This window comes from Megachile rotundata, chromosome 5, assembly GCF_050947335.1.
Source record: "Megachile rotundata isolate GNS110a chromosome 5, iyMegRotu1, whole genome shotgun sequence".
Classification (NCBI taxonomy): domain Eukaryota; kingdom Metazoa; phylum Arthropoda; class Insecta; order Hymenoptera; family Megachilidae; genus Megachile; species Megachile rotundata.
The window spans coordinates 14160227-14182437 of record NC_134987.1 but is presented as its reverse complement, the minus strand read 5'-3'; the positions used below and the strand labels follow the sequence as shown (position 1 = coordinate 14182437).

At 32.7% G+C, this 22211-nt stretch overlaps 1 protein-coding gene and 1 non-coding gene across 10 annotated transcripts in view; both read right to left on the bottom strand.

Annotated features, from left to right (window-relative positions):
* Window positions 1-22211, bottom strand: part of LOC100881927 (dual specificity calcium/calmodulin-dependent 3',5'-cyclic nucleotide phosphodiesterase 1) — a 245801-nt gene that overhangs the window by 11030 nt on the left and 212560 nt on the right. For 6 of the 9 annotated variants that reach the window (XM_076532284.1, XM_076532285.1, XM_076532282.1 and 3 more), the window contains 9 exons: window positions 21702-21815; window positions 19691-19843; window positions 14097-14150; window positions 9055-9304; window positions 6473-6730; window positions 5455-5624; window positions 3093-3338; window positions 1348-1574; window positions 512-607 (listed from right to left, as the gene is read on the bottom strand). In XM_076532284.1, coding sequence (XP_076388399.1) covers window positions 512-607; window positions 1348-1574; window positions 3093-3338; window positions 5455-5624; window positions 6473-6730; window positions 9055-9304; window positions 14097-14150; window positions 19691-19843; window positions 21702-21815 — 1568 coding nt within the window. The remainder of the gene's footprint in view (window positions 1-511; window positions 608-1347; window positions 1575-3092; window positions 3339-5454; window positions 5625-6472; window positions 6731-9054; window positions 9305-14096; window positions 14151-19690; window positions 19844-21701; window positions 21816-22211) is intronic. The other 3 variants (XM_076532280.1, XM_012283816.2, XM_012283817.2) reach the window with 3 other exon arrangements.
* TRNAT-CGU (transfer RNA threonine (anticodon CGU)) lies at window positions 20714-20785 on the bottom strand. The gene has a single exon. It is a non-coding gene; the product is annotated as a tRNA-Thr (tRNA).

Here is a 22211-nt window from a genome sequence, read left to right as displayed (position 1 = left end):
GCAAATGCCTAAATTAAAAAATTCCTAAATCCCTCAATTCCTAAATCCTTATATACCAAGTGTCCACATTTTCAATCTCTAGGTTTCCAGATCCCAAATCCCCAAATTTCTCAACTCTCAAATTCTTAAATCTTCAGGTTCTCAAACTCATAAATTCTAAAATCCTCAAATCCTCAAATCCTCAAATCCTCAAATCCTCAAACCCTCAAATCCTCAAATCCTCAAATCCTCAAATCCCCAAATCTTCAAACCCTCAAATCCTCAAATCCCCAAATCTCCAAACCTCAAAGACTGCAGATTCCCCAATCCCCAAATCCTCAAATCCCACATAATCACACTTATTAGCCCAGCAAACTGACAACAATGACTCTAACATATTTCAAAATTATAAAACATCTCTAGTTAAACAATGAATTTTTTCACATGCAACCCACAGTTCAGTAGTTACCCGAAGTAATCAAGAATGTAGCTACAAATTTTCAACCATCTTTCACATCTATTATCTACGTACCTCGTACAGCTTGCTCCTTCCAAATTCTCTTGTTCTCCGCGAGACACGGAATCCATGGCTTCCCGATCTTAATCCTCCTGCTTTCAGCGGCTGATCCTACAGATTATTCATCATTTAAATATCCTTCATGGTTAAAACGCGTTGAAGCATGTTAAACTTCTTATCTCACGATTTTTTCTTTTGTTATGACTTAATTCTGTAGGTTTCGCTTTCTGATGTTTTATAATAATTTATAAGAAATATTGGGTTAGATAAGAGGTTATGGTACGTTTGCTAGTATGTGACATTTATTCAATTTATTCGTGTATTAACATGTTTTGTTTTTCTTAAGGTATATTAGTTTGGAGCTCATATTGTGACGTGTCTTGTTATAGAAACAGTATAATACAGGTATAATTTTAAAATATCAGAAACAGTATAGAAGTTGTTCTGTGGTTAAATTTTTAAGATTGATTTTTGCAATACTATATGACTGAATATGAATACTATATGACATGATATGAATTTTTATAAAGGTAGAACATTGAGAAAGTTGAAAGAGATATGTACTGCAAGATAGCACTAAATGTTAGCAATTTTCGTTTTGATCTGCGAAATTTTCAATCAAAAATGAATGATCCATATTTTAAAACAGCAGAATTAGTTATAGACAATGAAATATACATAGTTACAGATCTTGGCTACCAATAATTTTCCTTATAGTAAAATAATTTTTCCCTCGAAAAAACAATTAACATTATTCAATAATATTCTGACTACCCATGCCAGATCTGTAATCCAACATTTTCTTTAAAAAACGTCAAAACCCAATATTAGCAGATGAAAGATTTGTTTACCATTGTTGGATTCGTCCACGCTCTCCTTGGCGCTCAATGGAACGAGCACCGTCTCCAGCATGTCGCTACAAACTTGCATGCTAGGTTCAACGATGAATTCTATGAATCCTATTTGCGATTCAGCCACCAGAGTATTGTTGCGGTCGCATAACGGAGAGAACGGCAATCCCAGTTCCTTTTCCTTGTCACCCTGCCGGAAGAACTCCTCCAACAGTTGCATGGTCCATCTATGTAGTAGATAAATCACTTGTATACTTCGTTGATCTATTTGAATCTCTAAACACCACTAAATCTTTGAATCTGTGGTATAATTTAGATGTGATGGAAGACTTGGGTGTGTAAGTTCTAGGTTAGGTTCTAGGCGTTCAGATGTGAGTTTTAGGATTTGGGATTTGATGAGTAATAATAGTTTTCATATCTAAGTTTTAGCATTTAGGACCTTATAGGTAATTATAGGCCTTCGTGTGTAAGTTTTAGGACTTAGGACCTAGTAGGCAATTATAGACCTTCATATGTAAGTTTTAGGACTCAGGACCTAATAGGCAATTATAGACCTACATATGCAAGTTTTAGGACTTAGGACCTAATAGGCATTTATAAACCTTCATATGCAAGTTTTAAGACTTAGGACCTAATAGGCAATTATAAACCTTCATATGCAAGTTCTAAGACTCAGGACCTAATAGGCAATTATAAACCTTCATATGCAAGTTTTAAGACTTAGGACCTAATAGGCAATTACAAACCTTCATATGCAAGTTTCAAGACTTAGGACCTAATAGGCAATTATAAACCTTCATATGCAAGTTTCAAGACTCAGGACCTAATAGGCAATTATAGACCTACATATGTAAGTTTCAGGACTTAGGACCTAATAGGCAATTATAAACCTTCATATGTAAGTTTTAGGTTGTTAGAATCTAACAAGGTCCTTGGACTTCAAATCTAACAAACTCTGGAACTGACAAACTAGTAGGTTCTTGGTCTTAAAATCTAACAATAAGCTTCAAAACTTAACATCAAATCCTAGTCCTAAGTTCTAGATCTTAAGACTTAAATTTTAGGATGTAGAAGACTTAGGTCCTAAGATGTCTATGTTCATAATCACTTTTATTGCCTAAATTTTTAAATAGACTCATAGTCTCCACATGTAAAATTTAACAAAATAGACAACCAATGTCTATATTTCTTAAAATAAATTTAATTCTTGTATGTATATTCTTTGAAATGTAATATTGCATTTATTGAAGAGAATGACTTTTAGAAATTTCTTAAAATAAATTTAATTCTTGTATGTATATTCTTTGAAGTATAATATTGCATTCAATGAAGAAAATGACTTTTAGAAATTTCTGAAAATAAATTTAATTTTTGTATGTACATTCTGTGAAAAATAATATTGCATTCATTGAAGAGAATGACCTTTATAAATTTCTTAAAATAAATTTAATTTTTGTATGTACATTCTTTGAAATATAATATTGCATTCATTGAAGAAAATGATTTTTAGAAATTACTAAGAGGCTCTCCTCGAAATTCTATTTTCTCAAAAAAGATTCTAGCTTTTGTCTATATAAATGTTTATACATATACATTAATGTGTATTTTAGCTCTTAATTATTGTTGTACTACATTCAATTCAAAAGTGACTACTTATCAAACGTGACAAAATTTAGTATTAAATGTATTTAATATTAACAACATTTACTATAAAAATGAAGTGGAATATTTTAAGAAAATTCTACCTGTGATGAAGATCCCATCTTTTGGCCGGGTGCGAGATATCGCAGCAGTGAAGAACCAGACTGACAGCCTTGCTCTTGTCGACGCTAGGCTCCGCCAGACTCAAGATATTCTTCATGTTCTTCAATTGTTGGAAATGAAAACTCATGTCGGTCGCGAGAACCATGTCGATCACCAACGAACGAAATTCACGGAATTCCTCTTTCGACAAGTTTTGTAATATATTGCACTCGTCCTCCTTCAATATTCTGAAAAATCTCGAGCCTTTTAACCTCTACAACTTTCAACCACTCGTTTGAAATAATTTAAAGTTACTCTTACATTCACCTTTCAAACCACACACTACTTAATGATTGAATTTGTTCAAAGTTTAAATATTCTGTTATGAAAGTCCGTAACTTTCATCCAGTTTTAAATGATACATTTTTCAATGGACAATGTCAAATTTAAAATTATGAGGCACCCTGTATATCAGCTCAGAAAGTGAAAGATCATTCGTTGACCTTTATTATGCTAAGATGATATATCATCAAATTTTTGTATTTTGTCAAACATGAATGAATAGTAACGAGTTTCAAAAATTAATGATGGTATTTGCTGTTCTTTATAAAAATAAAATATAATTGTAACTATAGTTATGATTGCACATACGATTACCATTGCATTCATAATTTTTATACCTTCATGAAGTGTTGCAATTTGTAATAATTTTCTTAATAATTTTTTGACATGAAACTACTCTTTTCCTACCAACATGCTATTATCTACATAAAAATTACAGTTATCATTTACACAGAAAAGTATTTCATTTTCAGAACCAAAAGAATCATACCACAAAAGATGAATGCTCAATTCACAATTGACAGTAAATTTCACAATTTCCTATTTCAAATTGTTGGTACAATTTCTATGGTACCCACAGACATCCCTTTCATTCTATCTTTGTATTTCACGTCGATTTGAAACACACAAAAATATGTATGCAGCCATAGTTCTCCATTGAAATGTTCCAACTATAAAATTCAACCAAAACAAAACACCGCTTACATTTTACGTAACAAACAATTGCAGGCATTTTAAGCTTCGTGCTTTTCATCGATTTTTATTATTCCCCTGGCAAACAAGGAGCTTTACGAGCCGACCAGAAAACTGTTCTCAATTATCAACGTGCGAATTGAAAGAAAAATTCTGTGCTGTTTTCAAGCCGTTTCAATCAGGACGTTCGATGACCTTTTTGGAGTAGAACAATTAAGAGCAATCGTAACTTTTCTAGGTTTGGGGTAAAGGGAAAGTTTTTGAGGACTTCAAAATTTCGAGGTGAAATCTGGGAATTTGGGAATGTAGGAATTTTGGGACGTAGGAATTTGAAGATCTAGGGAGTACAGGATTATAAAATGTGGGAAGATGAACATTTGGGAAGTGTAGAAATATGCAGATTTGGGGGTGGAGAAATTTGGGGGATTCGAATGTTTGGAAATTTGAGTGATTGGAAATTTGTGTGATTGGACACTTGAGTGATTGGAAATTTGAGTAATTGGAAATTTCAGAATTCGGAAATTTGAATGATTGGAAATTTGAGAGTTTGGAAATTTGAGAATTCGGAAATTTGAGAATTCGGAAATTTGAGTGATTGGAAATTTGAGAGTTTGGAAATTTGAGTGATTGGAAATTTCAGAATTTGGAAATTTGAGAGTTTGGAAATTTCAGAATTTGGAAATTTGAGAGTTCGGAAATTTGAGTGATTGGAAATTTGAGTGATTGGAAATTTGAGAGTTTGGAAATTTGAGTGATTGGAAATTTGAGAATTTGGAAATTTGAGTGATTGGAAATTTGAGAGTTCGGAAATTTGAGTGATTGGAAATTTGAGAATTCGGAAATTTGAGTGATTGGAAATTTGAGAATTTGGAAATTTGAGAATTCGGAAATTTGAGTGATTGGAAATTTGAGAGTTTGGAAATTTGAGTGATTAGAAATTCGAGAATTCGGAAATTTGAGTGATTGGAAATTTGAAAGTTTGGAAATTTGAGTGATTGGAAATTTGAGAGTTTGGAAATTTAAGAATTCGGAAATGTGATTGAATGGAAATTTGAGAACTTGGAAATTTGAAAATTTGTAAAATACCAAAAATTTGAAAATTTATAAAACAATCCAAATTAAAAAATTTAAGAGCCTGAACATTTAGAAATGTACAACCACGAAAATTTAAAACTACATAAATTTGAAAATCTTTAATTTGAAAAACATGGAAAATGCAGAAATTCAAAAACTTGAAACCTCGAACATTTACAATTGAAGAAGTACTAAAACTTTCAGAATAAAAAAATTGTCTTGTTCAACGAAACCGTTTCGAACGAGTATACATACCGAAAGCTTGCGGAAATGTGATGATTTTCCAGAACGGCGCGGTCATTGTAGAGGAGCGCTGTTTCGCTACCGGACATTACGTGGAAATTGTTTGTGGTCCCAGTGTGCTCGTAATCGTGAATAATCGCCGCAACCAAAGTGGCGAAAATCTCCAGATCGGTCAGCCAATTCTGTAACGAGCAAACCGTCGCGATACTTTGAAAGCTCGTGTGCATAATCCGTGGCAAATGTGCAATTTCCTCGGGAGGGAAGTCAGTCTGGGAAATCGTGAAAACTAAATTTCATTTCGAACTTCCTGACTCAGGTGGGACACGTTCGTTTCCTGTGAAATATTCCTGTGCGACTTGCACGGAAAGGAAGAACGTAACCGCGAGTTCTTTTTTTTAGAGAAAAACGTGTTAATTCCGTCACGATAAAATAACTGCTTTATCTTCCGTACAACGGAATTATGTTTGCACAAACTTTTATTATGAGGTTGAAAACTAAATGTGTGTTCACGTACTTTGAATATTTCATTTTTAAGGTAGTCCTTTGTTGTGCATTTTAGATGAATTCATTTTTTAATATCTTTCGTGTATAGTTTAATATATTCATTTATTTAGTATAGTAAACGATTTATGTATGCATTTAAATAATTTTATAGAATTATAAACATTCTGAAAAATAACGAATAACTTACGTGTATAGTTTGCTATTTTTCAGAATGTGCATAGTTCTATGCAATTATTTAAATGCATACATAAATTGTTATATAGAAATTTAACAAAATACCTAAAAACGTCACAGTGAATATATCGATTGAATACCATAAAAATTGAGTAACATATCGAACTATCTTTGCAATAATACTCTTTCAAGGATACGCTTTACATAACCCATTGACACAAAAGAACACTCCATGGTTTCTTATTGCATACACCAGAAGAGAAAGACTGTTTTCAGGTTAAACAACGACACGGTTAATGGATTAAACTGGGAACTTTCTCTTTGAAATGATCAAATATCATCTGGAACTCACCATCAATCCTGTTTGACACAAGATATAGTGCATGGTTTGCGCAACGTCTGCAGCGTGCAGATTATTGTGATACGGATTTCGATGTCTGCAGTAACCCTCTTCGACTCTTCCCAGGAAGCATTCCAAAACTGCAGGGGGCACTTTGAATTTGTGGATCATGCCGTATCGATTAAGCAGATCGTAACCGAGGTATTTCACCGGTGCTCCCATTGCGGCTTCGCTTAACGAAAACACGTCGAACGACCAGTCGTCCAGAGTCTTTAACGAAACCATAATTTTAAGATCAATGACTTCATTTTGGTTAAAATATTCACCCATGAAATTTCTTTCTTTCGGGACAAGATATTCTGATACAATGTTGTATTCGTTGTAATAGAGGTTTAAGTAGTATAGTCTATTTGTGATCAGACTAGATATTCAACTATACGATTATAGGTGTGCTGAATATTTTTTGGAATTTTTGGGATTTGGAGAGTTGGAAGTATGGAGGTTTGAAAATTTGGTCACTTAGGGATTTAAGGAGTTAACGACTTGAGGGATCGTGGATTCGAGAGTTTGTGCATTTGAGAATTTGAAGATTTGAGAATTTGGGGATCTGAGGGATCGTAGATCTGAGAGTTTGGGGATTTGAGGATTTGATAATTTGAGTATATGGGGATTTGAGGATTTGTGGATTCGAGAGTTTGTGGATTTGAGGATTTGAAGATTTGAGAATTTGGGGATCTGAGGGATCGTAGATCTGAGAGTTTGGGGATTTGAGGATTTGATAATTTGAGTATATGGGGATTTGAGGATTTGTGGATTCGAGAGTTTGTGCATTTGAGAATTTGAAGATTTGAGAATTTGGGGATCTGAGGGATCGTAGATCTGAGAGTTTGGGGATTTGAGGATTTGATAATTTGAGTATATGGGGATTTGAGGATTTGTGGATTCGAGAGTTTGTGGATTTGAGGATTTGAAGATTTGAGAATTTGGGGATCTGAGGGATCGTAGATCTGAGAGTTTGGGGATTTGAGGATTTGATAATTTGAGTATATGGGGATTTGAGGATTTGTGGATTCGAGAGTTTGTGCATTTGAGAATTTGAAGATTTGAGAATTTGGGGATCTGAGGGATCGTAGATCTGAGAGTTTGGGGATTTGAGGATTTGATAATTTGAGTATATGGGGATTTGAGGATTTGTGGATTCGAGAGTTTGTGGATTTGAGGATTTGAAGATTTGAGAATTTGGGGATCTGAGGGATCGTAGATCTGAGAGTTTGGGGATTTGAGGATTTGATAATTTGAGTATATGGGGATTTGAGGATTTGTGGATTCGAGAGTTTGTGCATTTGAGAATTTGAAGATTTGAGAATTTGGGGATCTGAGGGATCGTAGATCTGAGAGTTTGGGGATTTGAGGATTTGATAATTTGAGTATATGGGGATTTGAGGATTTGTGGATTCGAGAGTTTGTGGATTTGAGGATTTGAAGATTTGAGAATTTGGGGATCTGAGGGATCGTAGATCTGAGAGTTTGGGGATTTGAGGATTTGATAATTTGAGTATATGGGGATTTGAGGATTTGTGGATTCGAGAGTTTGTGCATTTGAGAATTTGAAGATTTGAGAATTTGGGGATCTGAGGGATCGTAGATCTGAGAGTTTGGGGATTTGAGGATTTGACAGTTTGAGTATATGGGGATTTGAGGATTTGTGGATTCGAGAGTTTGTGGATTTGAAGATTTGTGGGATCCTGGATTTGAGGATTTGAAGATTTGAGGGATTCTGGACTTGAGGATCCGAGGATTTGAGGATTTGAAGATTTGAGGGATCCTGGATTTGAGGATTTGAAGATTTGAGGGATTCTGGATTTGAGGATTTGAAGATTTGAGGGATTCTGGACTTGAGGATCCGATGATTTGAGGATTTGAAGATTTGAGGGATCCTGGATTTGAGGATTTGAAGATTTGAAGGATCCTGGGTTTGAGAATTTGAAAATTTGAGGGATTCTCGATTTGAGGATCTGAAGATTTCAGAATTTGAAGATTTGAGGGATCCTGGATGTGAGGGTTTGAGGACTTGAGGTTCAGACGATTTGAACAATTTAAGGATTTTGGTATTTGAGAACCTGAGGTCGCAGGGATTTGAAAAATGGGGTAATATGGATATTCAAAGACTTGCAAATTAAAGAAATTACAAATTTGGAAATCTGTACTAACTTTGAGAGTTTCGAAGTCTGATTAACTTTGATATTTAGGAATTCAGATATTTCCAGGTCGAAAACTTGAGAATTTGAAAATTTAAACTATTCCAAGTTATATTACAAAAATAATAAATTATGACACTGCAATAAAAGAACCTATTCTATTCCATCAATTAACCTCACAAACTTTGAAGATATAATGTAAAAATAAATATATAACTTTCTCAATAAGCATTGTAAATATAATTAACCCCAAAATAACATCGTAATAAAAAATAACGAGTTTCCTTCCACCTATTTAAATGAACAAGCACGAAATCTTGAATATATTAATTTGACCAGTCACTTAGTCTCTTTCATCGATGGTCCAATGACGTTACAGAGGTGTCATGAAGGTACCTTGAGCACTTTAACCACTTCCTGAGGGAACTGCATCAAGGCGGTATTGGTGACCCGTCTGTAAATCCGATCAACGAAGATCCCTGCCCTGATGGCGTGCGCGACCGAGCGGAACTTTGGTTTCTCGTCCGCCTTCCTTCTGGTGGTTGCCAGCTGTCTGGTGAACGTCGAAGCGAGCCATTCTCGTACTTCCGGTGGCACAGCATCCGGTTGCACCTCGGATAATTCGTCATCCTCGTCCGCCAGCCGCCTAAGGAAAATTCACCGGTTACTTATACGCAGATCGACCATCGGCGAACGTCGGATCACGATGGACAACCCCTACCTTCTTGCATTCTTTACGACAGAATTGACGAATAAAATGAAAAATGAGAGAACAGAAAGAGAAAAGAGAGAGTGGGTTCAGGGTCGATCGTCCCGCAAACGAATCTGACTTAAAGAAAGAAACGCATGGTCAGGGTGTCTTGATGATTTCGATAACCGTTTAGGTTATAACATCGATTGTGACCTTACCATTCTCTGAACGGCGAGAATTTTGCTGTGTGAAATTGTGATGCCTACGAGTTCTTATTCTGTTTCTTGTTTTTGGTCTAAGCGGGATTTTAGGTTATGTTTGAGATGTTTTATTTTTGGGATGTTTTGTGAGGACTTCTCAGATACTTTTGAAGACGATGGAGTGTTGTTTTCTTGCTTTTGTGAGTTCAGTGTAATATGTTGAAGATTAGTCTGAGTTCTGTAGTCTTAAGTGAGTATTGCTGTAAATTAAGGATCATATTTCTGTTTCGAAATTGAGTATCTGTGAGATATTTAATGATCAGATATGATTTCGATATGTAACACTGTTTGAAACGTTCAGATGCTATATTGTATAGTAGACTCTTTTAAATATTTTATTATACTAGTTTGCATTCTGGAAGATCTATAGTTATATAGAAAATCATTAGAGTTACGTTCAGGTATGTGTTTTATTTACCATTTTGAAAATTATGGTATTAGGCTAATATGAAAATTTGTTACAGATTTTATTAAAAATTGTTGACATTGTAATAAGGTTTAAGGTATCATTTCTGTCTCAAGAATTTTCTTTAAAATTATTAATGCGAGCTGGTAATAACTGTACTATTTTATGTTAAACAAAAACCAGAGAGTTTAAAAGGTAGTTTCCCAAAGAAATATTTTTTTAAATAAAATTTACATCTGACAGCTTCAAACGGTGTTAAGCATAACATTTTTATAATGTTAATAATATAACATTTTTACAAAGTTAACTTGATACATTAACAAAGTCAGCAACATTTCTGCAAGGTTAGTAATATAATATTTTTAAAAATTAAATAACATAATATTCATAAAAAAGATTTAAATTAATAGTTAATGTAATTTGTTGATAATTAGAAATATAGGATCCTTAAGTGTATAGAAATATGTGCGAAAGCAGTTGAAGCACACAAACTTTGTTTGAATGTGAAACATCAAGTATGTAAATTAGTGTACAAAATGGATCGTTGATTAATTGCAACGTCAGGAAAATTGAAAAATATTAATACAGTTTATGTTGGAAATTTGAGCTTGAAATTTTTGTTATTCATTTTTTTAAACATGAAATTTGTTTCGACAGAAACAACGAAAGAATTATAGGAAATAGCAGTTATTAATAAATATTTACAAATTATTAACTGGATGGAATGATTTTTCATTTCTGGAACTTTCAATCAGAAAAACTGACGGGAAAATGAAACGCTGAATACAGAAAGAAATTATTTTTTATTACACTAATAAACAATTTGTTATTTAATATTTGTAGTAGTAAAATTATTAAACTAATTTGAAATGTTATATACCTATAAAAATTTAATAAATGATACATTCGCCAAAATAGATTTTACATAATAATGCATCACATGAAACTAGTATAAAATAAAACTTTAGTTATAAAAATTAATGTTATGAAAATTTTCTAAGAATTTTTTAAATTATTAAAACTTGTGACATTAAGATTATTGAAATTATTAAAATTGTTCCAAATATTGAAATTGTTAAGGTCACTGAAATTATTGAAATTATCGAAATTATCAAAATTATCAAAATGATCGAAATCGTTGGAATTATTGAAATTATCGAAATGATCGAAATTATTGAAATTATTAAAATTATTGAAATTATTGAAATTATTGAAATTATCGAAATTATCGAAATCACTGAAAATATTAAAATTGTTAAAACTATCAAAATTATCAAAATTGTTGAAATTATCGAAACCATCGAAGTTATAAAAATCACTTGTCAAATCAATAAATCATTAAACTGTTATTTGCACCTAAATAAATAGAATATAACAGAAGTTCCAATTAAACATTTTCTCGTTAATATACAAAATTAATCGCGGTAAGCTACCCTAGAAAAAATGGCGACGGACCCCATCAGAGACCCAATGAACACAAAACGTTTTCATATTCAACAAAGTACAGAAACCTTAATAAACATAAGAATAATAAGATCTCTCTATATCGCCATTTTCTCACGGGAAACCTCAGCCTGCACACAGTAATCAGCACTTGAGAAAACTCAGCGATATGAAAGTACACGTCTCGAGTATTTTCCCATGACAAAAGAATGGGTTATCGTGAAAAGTCTGAATTTATCCGCGATAAGCGAAGTACTTTTCTTTTTAGTTCAGCAGCAAGATTCGAGCCATCGAATGATAAAACGCAGTAGCGACACGCAGCTGACCCGAAAGAGAAGAAGTAATCCCTTTCTGAATGCAGCGTTTCATTTTTTAGAGTGCTGATTTCCGTCGCGTTTCACGAGCGAGCAATAAAAGAAATATTTGTACCGAACAGGTAAGTACAGGTGCTGTTATCGAGCACAATAAAACGACGATCGATTCGCTCTCCAAGTTTATTGCAAGAATCAACGTTGTTTAAGTACGATTCGCTACGTTATTTGTCGCGATATCGATACGGGATGAGATAATCAAGCGTGAACTTGAGATATCGAGTCGATATGATTTATCGCAAGGATTGCAAAAAGTGGCCGGTGTGAACAATTCCATTTTTACAGCCAGTGAAATCACGAGTGTAATCGATTATGTGTGATACAAGAACGTGAGTCTTGGTGAGAGAAGTGTATTTACAAGAACGGTTAAAGTTACGGTGAAGGGTTGCCATTTTGAAAACGGATACATCGGATGATGAACAACTTATCATGCACAACATGGGTGATTCCGGTGTTTCAATTGACATTTAAAGGACAACGTGAGATCGATGACTATATTTTACAATCTTTCGTCTACTTGTATGACATAATCTAACATTTTTAACATCTACGGAGATTAGTTTCTATAAATACTACTCTTCGTTAGTTTATTTACTTACTTGTGTGAGCATGAGTCAATAATTATACGCACTTTATTTTTATGAAATGTGAGGTTGAAGAGTAGATTGAAAAAGATTGAAGAGTATTGGATAAATTTTAGGATCGTAGTTGGATTTTCAAGAATCTTAAATATTTTTTAAGGTTAGTAAATTAGAAGTAGATTACTAAATTAGTTAGTAGATTTTTTAAGGTTAATTTTAGATTCGTATCTTAAATAGTAAATGATATTTCGTAGATATTAAATATTACTAATGTCAAGTACTATTTAATAATAATATTTATCATTATATTATTTCATATCATTATTTGATTTGATTTGTTCTTGAATGTTACGTATATTAATAATAATAAATAATATTATTCACTGTCAGATAATTGTTACGAAAGTAGTGCTGATTATTGATTCATCCTCGTAAATTTTATTTGAAATCAAATAAAAGTGTACAATGTTTACTAAATCATTTAAAATTTAAATAAAACTACAAACTTTATCAGGTGTTTCAAACTGAACAAAATTTTAGAATACTGATTTAAAGTTAAGAAAAGGCTTTTCTTTTTAAAAATTACATACAACGTGTTCTAGTAGTCATGGTTGTCGTAGAAAATTATTAATTTATTTTGGTATTTCAATAGCTGAAATTATTACTTCATTCTTGTATTTTAATAGGAAAAATTATCACACCATTCTTGTATTTTAATAGTTAAAATTGCCCTTTCATTTTCAAATTTTAATAGTCAGTTATTATTTCAGTCTTATATTTTAACAGCCAAAGTTATCACTTCATTCTTGCATTTTGATAGCCAAAATTATCACTTTATTGTTATAATTTAATCTGCAAAATTATGACTCTATTCTTGTACTCTAATAGTCAAAATTATCTTTACATTCTCATATTTTAGTACACAGTTATTATTTTATTCTTATATATCAATAGTCAAAATTATCATTTCAGTATTTCAATGGTCAGTCATTTCATTTCCACATCTTAATAGTTTCAATTTCATTCTCGTTTTTGAATAATCAAAATTACAGTCTCATATCATAGATCTTAAAAAAAAATTCAATTAGCAAATGATTTAAAAAATTATTTCCTCAAAATTCATTTAAAAAGCATTTTCTTAAAATTCATTTAAAAAAGCATTTCCTCAAAATTCATTTAAAAAATCATTTTCTCAAAATTCGTTTAAAAAATCATTTTCTCAAAATTCATTTAAAAAATCATTTTCTCAAAATTTATTTAAAAAATCATTTTTTCAAAATTCATTTAAAAAAGCATTTTCTTAAAATTCATTTAAAAAATCATTTTCTCAAAATTCATTTAAAAAATCATCTTCAATTTTCTCAAAAAACCTAAAGACGTTCACCCAAGGAAAAATGTATGAAAAACTTGTAACCAAAACGAAGGCTTTTCGTCGACCACTAGAACACTTTGTACATCAATCATTTCTGTCGAGTGAAAAGGTAACTTTTGAAAAATAACAATTTCCCGTTGCCCTTTGTGTGAACTCGAAAACCGCGGCACCTCTGTCGAGGACGCAAAAAGTAACGTTCCGAAAACAGAAATAAAAAAAAAACGGAAAGGAAAACAGAAATAAACAGAAGGCATGTCGGAGCGATACACATCGTGAAACTATGCGATTTTGTTATTCAAACATTTGGAACGAACCTACGTCGTACACCCTGACGGCAAGTAGCGGCTGACTCCATACGTTCGGCGTCTCTATAATTCCAAACATCAAGAAAGGTTGCGTGTCACATTAACGACAGATTACAGTTCATAGAGCCGTATCATAAGCAAGAAACGTCCGCCTGCGTGCGTGTTAAACGATTCCGAAGGAACGAGAGAAAGAAAGTATATGAAATACAGAAAACGAAAGAAAGAAAGAAAGAAAAAGAGAAACGAGATAGAGAGAGAGAGAGAGTTGTGTTGTCCGTTGCTTGAAATTTATTCTTGAAATCGTTTGTGGCGTCGATGACGATTCGTTGATCGACGGGAAACGTTCGAGCATTCCATTAAACACCTCCATTCCGTTAATGAGTGACAGTTGTCGCACATCATCCTATATGCATGCAATTTCATGTAAACGGCCGTACAGACGGGCATTTGCATCAAAAACTTCTCAAAAAGCTTTTTTGTGGAGAAAGATTTTTATTGGAAATTCTAAACATGCTGTGGATATGTTAGTTTATATATTTATAAATTTTTAGGTAGGTTACAAGAACTGATTTTTAGATCGCTGGATGCTCAGAGTAGATCTATGTGGAGATGCTAGTTTCTAGGTTTCTGATTCTCTAAATTCTTAGATAATAAGGTTGCTGATTTATAGATCTAAGGTTTTTAGATAACTGGATGCTGAGAGTAGATCTATGTGGAGATGCTAATTTCTAGGTTTCTGATTCTCTAAATTCTTAGATAACAAGGTTGCTGATTTATAGATCTTAGGTTTTTAGATAACTGGATGCTGAGAGTAGATCTATGTGAAGATGCTAATTTCTAGGTTTCTAACTCTAAATTCCTAGATAACAAGGTTACTGATTTATAGATCTTCAGATTTTTAGATAACTGGATACTGAAAGTAGATCTATGTAGAGATGCTAATTTGTAGGTTTCTGATTCTCTAAATTCTTAGATAACAAGGTTGCTGATTTAAAGATCTTCAGATTTTTAGATAACTGGATGCTGAGAGTAGATCTATGTGGAGATGCTAATTTCTAGGTTTCTGATTTTCTAAATCCCTAGATAACAAGGTTACTGATTTATAGATCTTAGGTTTTTAGATCCCAAGGATGCTGAGAGTAGATCTATGTGGAGATGCAAATATCTACTCTAAATCCCTAAATTCCTAGATAACAAGGTTACTGATTTACATGCAGATCCTTAGGTTTTTAGATTCCAAGGATACTCATAGTAGATCTCTGTGGTGATGCAGCTTTCTACCCTAAATCCCTAAATTCCTAGATAACAAGGTTACTGATATATATGTAGATCTTCAGGTTTTTAGATCCCAAGGATGCTCAGAGTAGATCTATGTGGAGATGCAGCTTTCTACCCTAAATCCCTAAATTCCTAGATAACAAGGTTACTGATTTACATGCAGATCCTTAGCTTTTTAGATTCCAAGGATGCTCAGAGTAGATCTATGTGGAGATGCAACTTTCTACCCTAAATCCCTAAATCCCTAGATAACAAGATCCCAGATTTATAGATCTTTGGATGCTCAGAGCAGATCTATGTGTAGATGCAAATATCTATATTTTTGTAAATTTCTAGATAACGTTACAAGAGTTAAAATCTTGAATTCCTTAATACTCGTATTTCTCCACATCCTAAATTACCACATCCCTCAATCTCTTCATCTCCCTATATTTATAACTCTTCCTCCCTCACCTGCATTCTCATATCCCTAAATCCACATATCTTCTAAATCCACCTCACCTTGCATCCACAAATCGAACTGCAGAACTTTAAAATTAAATTTTGATAAATGATATCAAATTTTGAATAATACGACTCTTCTCGAAAAGTCACAATGTAATGTATTTTTTTAAATAAGACTCCTGTATTTTTAATGGTTAAAATATACGCATGTATACCTGCGACAGATAAACAAGTGATAACAGCCGTAAAACGTCGGTGCACTTTCTGTTGTATTTTTCATGCAAATGCCACGTGGGGAACATAAAACAGAGAAATAGGAAGACGGTGTTTTGACAGAGCGATGCAAGTACAGCTGGTAAACAGGCAGTCATCCAAGAACTGAGCAGGTTATACCTAGAAAGAACTATAAAGAGGCTAGAACAGGGGGAAGACAGGCCAGGCAGGTAGAAGACAGTCGTCATGCTGTGTTTCGATTAGAGCTGTTAATTTTTGAGATACCTGGTTTTTAATTACTATTATTCAAGTACCAATAGGGATGAGATTTTGTGTATTACGTTATATATATAACAATAAATTTTATTATATATTGAGTTTTTTGATATTTGATAATTAAAAATTATATCTGTTTTTTTTTAATTAAACTCAGATTCTTCTAAGGTCAATATTTGATTAACTATATTTTCTAAGCAGTATTGGAATAATTTTAAAACTATGATAGATTGTGGGATGGAGAAATCTGAGTTTCCTAGGGGAAATGTGAAAAATAAGAGGTGAAAGGCTTGTTGCTTGGCATTTAGGAATTTTTGGAAATATGAAGCATAGGAATTTAGGGAAATGGAAATTTGTGGGTCTATGATTTTGGTGATTAAGGAATTTTGGAATGTAGAAATTTGGAGATGTATGAATTTAAGGGTCTGGGAATTTAGAGGTTTGGAAATTTAGGGAACCAGAAATTTGGAGAACTAGGAATTTGCGAAATCAGGAATTTGGGGAACCAAGAATTTGGGAATTTGGGGATTTGAGGATTTGGGGATTTGGGAATTTGGGGATTTCGGAATTTGGGGATTTGGAAATTTGGGGATTTGGGAATTTGGGGGTTTGGGAATTTGGGAATTTGGGAATTTGGGGATTTGGGTATTTGGAAATTTGGGAATTTGGGGATTTGGGGATTTGGAAATTTGGGAATTTGGGGATTTGAGAATTTAGGAATTTGGGGATTTGGGAATTTGGGGATTTGGGAATTTGGGGATTTGGGAATTTGGGAATTTGGGAATTTGGGAATTTGGGGATTTGGGTATTTGGGAATTTGGGAATTTGGGGATTTGGGAATTTGGGAATTTGGGGATTTGGGTATTTGGAAATTTGGGAATTTGGGGATTTGGGGATTTGGGGATTTGGAAATTTGGGAATTTGGGGGTTTGGGAATTTGGGAATTTGGGAATTTGGGGATTTGGGTATTTGGAAATTTGGGAATTTGGGGATTTGGGGATTTGGAAATTTGGGAATTTGGGGATTTGAGAATTTAGGAATTTGGGGATTTGAGAATTTGGGGATTTGGGAATTTGGGAATTTGGGTATTTGGGGATTTGGAAATTTGGGGATCTTGGATTTCAGAGGTATAGGAATTTGGGGATCTAGGAATTTGGGGCTATAACGATTTGAAAATCTATTAATTTAGAAGTCTAGGAATTTGGAGAACCAGGAATTTGGGTAACCAGGAATTTAAGTATTAAGAATTTATGATCCTAGCAATTTTGGGAATTAGGAATTCGACGAACTTAGAATTTATAGATCTAGTAACTTGAAAACACGAAAGTTCTAAAATCTGAAAATTTCAAATATAAAGATTACCTGTTCTACGAATTTAAAAAATGAAAAACTAAAAATCTTGCAAATGTACAAATTTACAAACAATAAAATATGAAATTCAACAAAAAATGTATAAACTTAGATATTTGAAAATTTGAATTATCAATTTGTTAGAGCAAACAAACTAAAATCCCATCTCTACCAGTTACCCAAATATCCAGGTATCTCAGATACTCAATGTCAGTTTAAAACAATAGTTCTAGTTTCGACATGTTTGGTCTATTGGGTACAATCGATCGTGATTGTTTAGTACCCGCTTGTCTAATTCCTGTTTGTACTCTGTGTCTTTATGTACACACAGTTCGAATAGTATTGTGCCTTTCTAATGGAGCGTTAAATACGTTATAAACCTTTGCACAGTAAAATCTAAGTCCAAGAATCGAAATTCACAAAGAGTATTTTGTTGCTTTTGATGAAGTTTGATCGTGTACTATATGTATTTATTAATCTATATATGTAGTTTGATTAATAAGTGAACGAATAGCTAGTTTCAGTTCAGATATTCTACTCTATGTGTACTGTTCACTATGTCGTATAATTCATTAGTTTAATTAGATTAATTAACTAGTTTCAGTTTAGATTTTCTACTCTATTCGTGTACTGTTCGCTATGTCGTTTAATTCATACTATGTCACTTAAATAATTAATAGAAATCGTGCATTGTAGACAGTGTGAATAGTAGAAATTTCTCTATAGAAGTTGCTAAACAATCAGTGTACTAACAAAATTCTGCACAAGATCTACACTTTTGTATAAAGCTACTACGTATCGATTAGAAGAGAACGTATTATAGCTCTATCTCGTAATAACGAGATTACGTTTTCAAAAATATCCTGGTAACTGGAATGCGAAAATCCTACACAGGAATATGTAATCAATCATCCAGAATTAACACGTCGAGAACGTGTGATCCAATTTTGATGGAACAAATCATTTTGCTGCATGAGTATGCATTTCAATTGCAAATTGTAATTAATATCTAAGCTCGGTAGTTGCATTAAAATCTCCTGCCATTCCGATCGGTGATGCTGATGCAAAATATCCCATTTGCATATTAAGTGCGTTCTGAACATTTCGTTTAATGTCTATATAATATAGGTAATCAAGGAAAATAATTGCTATTTCTGCTCGGTGTTCATCGCAGATATTTTTATTTCAATTTTAAAAAATATTTGTATAAAATTATTTTTATGCAAAATTAAAAAATATCTGTATAAAATTTTTTGTATACAAAGTTATTTAGGAATAAATTATTTAAAGTGACGGTATTAATTATTGTTGCGAATGTTTATTCGAAAAGTAACTAATTATTTTGATTATTTATTCTGATTGCAAATTTAATAATAACTAACCATATTCGATAATAATTTTCTGAAGAAAATTCTCAAACAAAGCAACTGATAATGTAGCAAATAAATAACAGCATTATTAACATCATTAAACTTATTTTAATATGTACAATTTTTATCTGTTCCATATAAAAATAATTAGGTTCGAATTTCATTTACTTAATGTATTATTAAAATGAAGATTTCATATCGTTATTCTGATTTCACATTAAAATAAAAATATATCATCGCACAGTTCTGTGAGAATTTACAAGAAGAGTATAAAAAACAATGAACACCCTTCAAAACCCTAAGAACATCCTTGAAAACCCTAAGAACACCCTACAAAATCTTAAGAACACCCTAAAAGAAATCCCTCAATAATTAATTCGTTCTCAACGTGTTTCAATTGCATCAAAAACAAACAAAAATATGAAAAGACCGAATATCACAGAAAAATTCGCAGCTTTCCCGCATGGAGGTGTTCATATTTCAGTTTAAAAAATCGCCTTCAAAAGCCCCGTGTAGTTTGGTCTGGTAAGGTTCCCCTAATGATCGAGCAAACGAAGCATGATTGGGACCCTAACGTATGATAAGATGACGAAGGACGTGGGAGTCGGACAGTCGGGTACGAATCAGGGGATGATCGGTGGTGTGAGGTCGGAAATGTGAATATTTCGCAACCTTGCCCATACGGGGGTGCGAAGCTTCCGTTTCTGGGTTACCACCCCGTGGCCCTGTTGTCCATCCGAGTCCAAGCCGCTCCCAGGGGATGCAGATGACAGGCCCGCACCCCTACGCGATGACCGAGAGCACTCAACCCCTCCTGAATTCACCCTGCGGTACTGCTTGTTAGTGCACGTGTCAGGTAGGGAACAGAACAGTAGAATATTACAGTTTTCTTTATCACAATTATTAGCATTATTCGCACCGGCGCTGCTTCCTCAGCTCCTGCTTTCTTAACAAATTACTTAACTAAAATGGCGGAAATATTCCTTCCTTCTGGAGAAACACTGAAAAGTTGATCTAGGATACGCTGATCATAAAGAACCATATTGGAAAATTTTAATCGTAAAGTGGTGAAAACCATACTGAAAAGTTGATCTAGGAACCGAAGTGTTGATCTTAAGCCATACTGGAAAGTATTGATCTACCATACTGAAAAGTCAAGGAAAATTGAAGTTAATTTTTAGATCGATGAACGTTGATCGCAAATTATACGGAAAGATTTATAAATTGCAAAAAGATTTACAAATGGTGTAGAAATTCCGCTACGCAATAGGGAACGTAATTTGTGAGGACGTAAAATTTGAGAACATAATTTATATTCCTCGGGTGTGGCTTTTTGCAGTAAAAAAGGAATCCGAGTTTGGATAGACTTTTTTCTTTACGTCGACGTTGTCACGTTCGCTTCAATTCTGATACGTCGAGAAAACGAAAAGGGAATTTTAAATAGGGTGGATGGAAATTGTTGGAAGGAATTTAAAAATTTCTTAACACGAAGTTTAAATTTTATGCAAAATTTGTGATGTAAAAAAGTACGAGGGAATATCGAAATGATAGGTACAAGGATAATAAGTAAGGATTATGGGAAATTTACAAAATTGAATTATTGAAATAATTGTAAAAAATTGTAGAATTTGCGGTAGCGAATGTTTGTTGCGTGGATTTTTGTTATATTAAAAGAAAAAAACGAAAAAAAGGAATTGCCTCCTGTGAGGATTGAACTCACGACCCCTGGTTTACGAGACCAGTGCTCTACCACTGAGCTAAAGAGGCGCTCTTGGTGTCCTTACTCCTCGAACCGAAGTTCTTTGGGAAGTTCAAAATTTTCGTCAATATTCCCACCAAATACAACTTATTATACTACATACACCATGTACATGTTTATTTCAAAAACAATTATCTTAAAAAAATAAAAACTACCGAAAAAAAGGAGTTACTCATAAAATAAGAAATATAACCTAAATCACATCAAATCATTACTTAAATGTATAACAACATAAAATTGACAAATATTCCACATCTTCAAAAAGTAATAACTATTAAAAGAAAGGGATAAAATAAAAATCTGTATTTCGTCGGATTATTACCTAAGTACATAAAAATGTAAAAATAGCTTCAAGAAGTAAAAACCACGATAAAATGAAATGGTCCATAAAGTGAGAGTATAATCTCATATTAAATGATTACCCAAATATATAACAATATAAAGATTTAAGTATCTAATATAGAAAAAGAATAAATTTAATTTTAATCCAAATTAAAAAAATTATAATTCATAAAATAATCCGAATGAAAAAAAGATATCTCTCAGAAGTTTATTTTTATACACCGCAGTATATTACCAGGAGTCGTGAGTTGACACACATAAATTGTTCAAATTTAATTAATTATTTAATTAACATTATAACAGTAGCGAAGAATAAACCTGTTAATCAGCAATAAACCTAGAAATTGAAAGTATCAATAAAATGATTAGACATAATTCTAAATGCAATATATATTATATATAATATTACAGTGATACATGAAATAGAATATTAATTTTAAAAATCTTCTCGTAGTCGTATCAGGGAACAATGCAGTAAATCAGCTGTTAGCGAAGTGGCTATAATAAACACAACTGACCCAACGTTATTTAAGGTGTTGGTTACACAAGGGATTATTAATTAACATTTTAAGTGAAACTTACTTGGTTTCATCGAGGAAGACTGCTTCGAGAACGCGTGCCGCGTAATGCAAATTTCGTTGCAGCAATTCTGCAGATATTTCGCCATGTTGGAGCTGCCTCAGCAAGCATCTCAATCTGTAACAAGAATTAATGCTTTAATTTCTTCTGACACGAAAATTTATTTTCTGTTCTTAATTTTTCTTGGTTCATGAAAGTCTAGGGAAACTCTATTTTATCTTAATTTCTATCCTTCACCGAAAATACAACGCTAAAAGGATATATAACTGGTATTATAACTTCTAGGTTAGTTTTTAATACATTTTGATGTGTTGAAATTTTTGATTCTTTCTTTATTGAAAATTTAAGAAAAGAATTCTTGTTGAACTACATGTGGTGTAATATGCAATATTATCTTTTTAGAATTATTCAAAATTAGATTACTCTTCATCAAATATTCTTTAATATTGAATATTGAAAGATGGTCAGAAGTGTCTCAAAATAATTTTTGAAATTAACCTAAAGAATATGCAA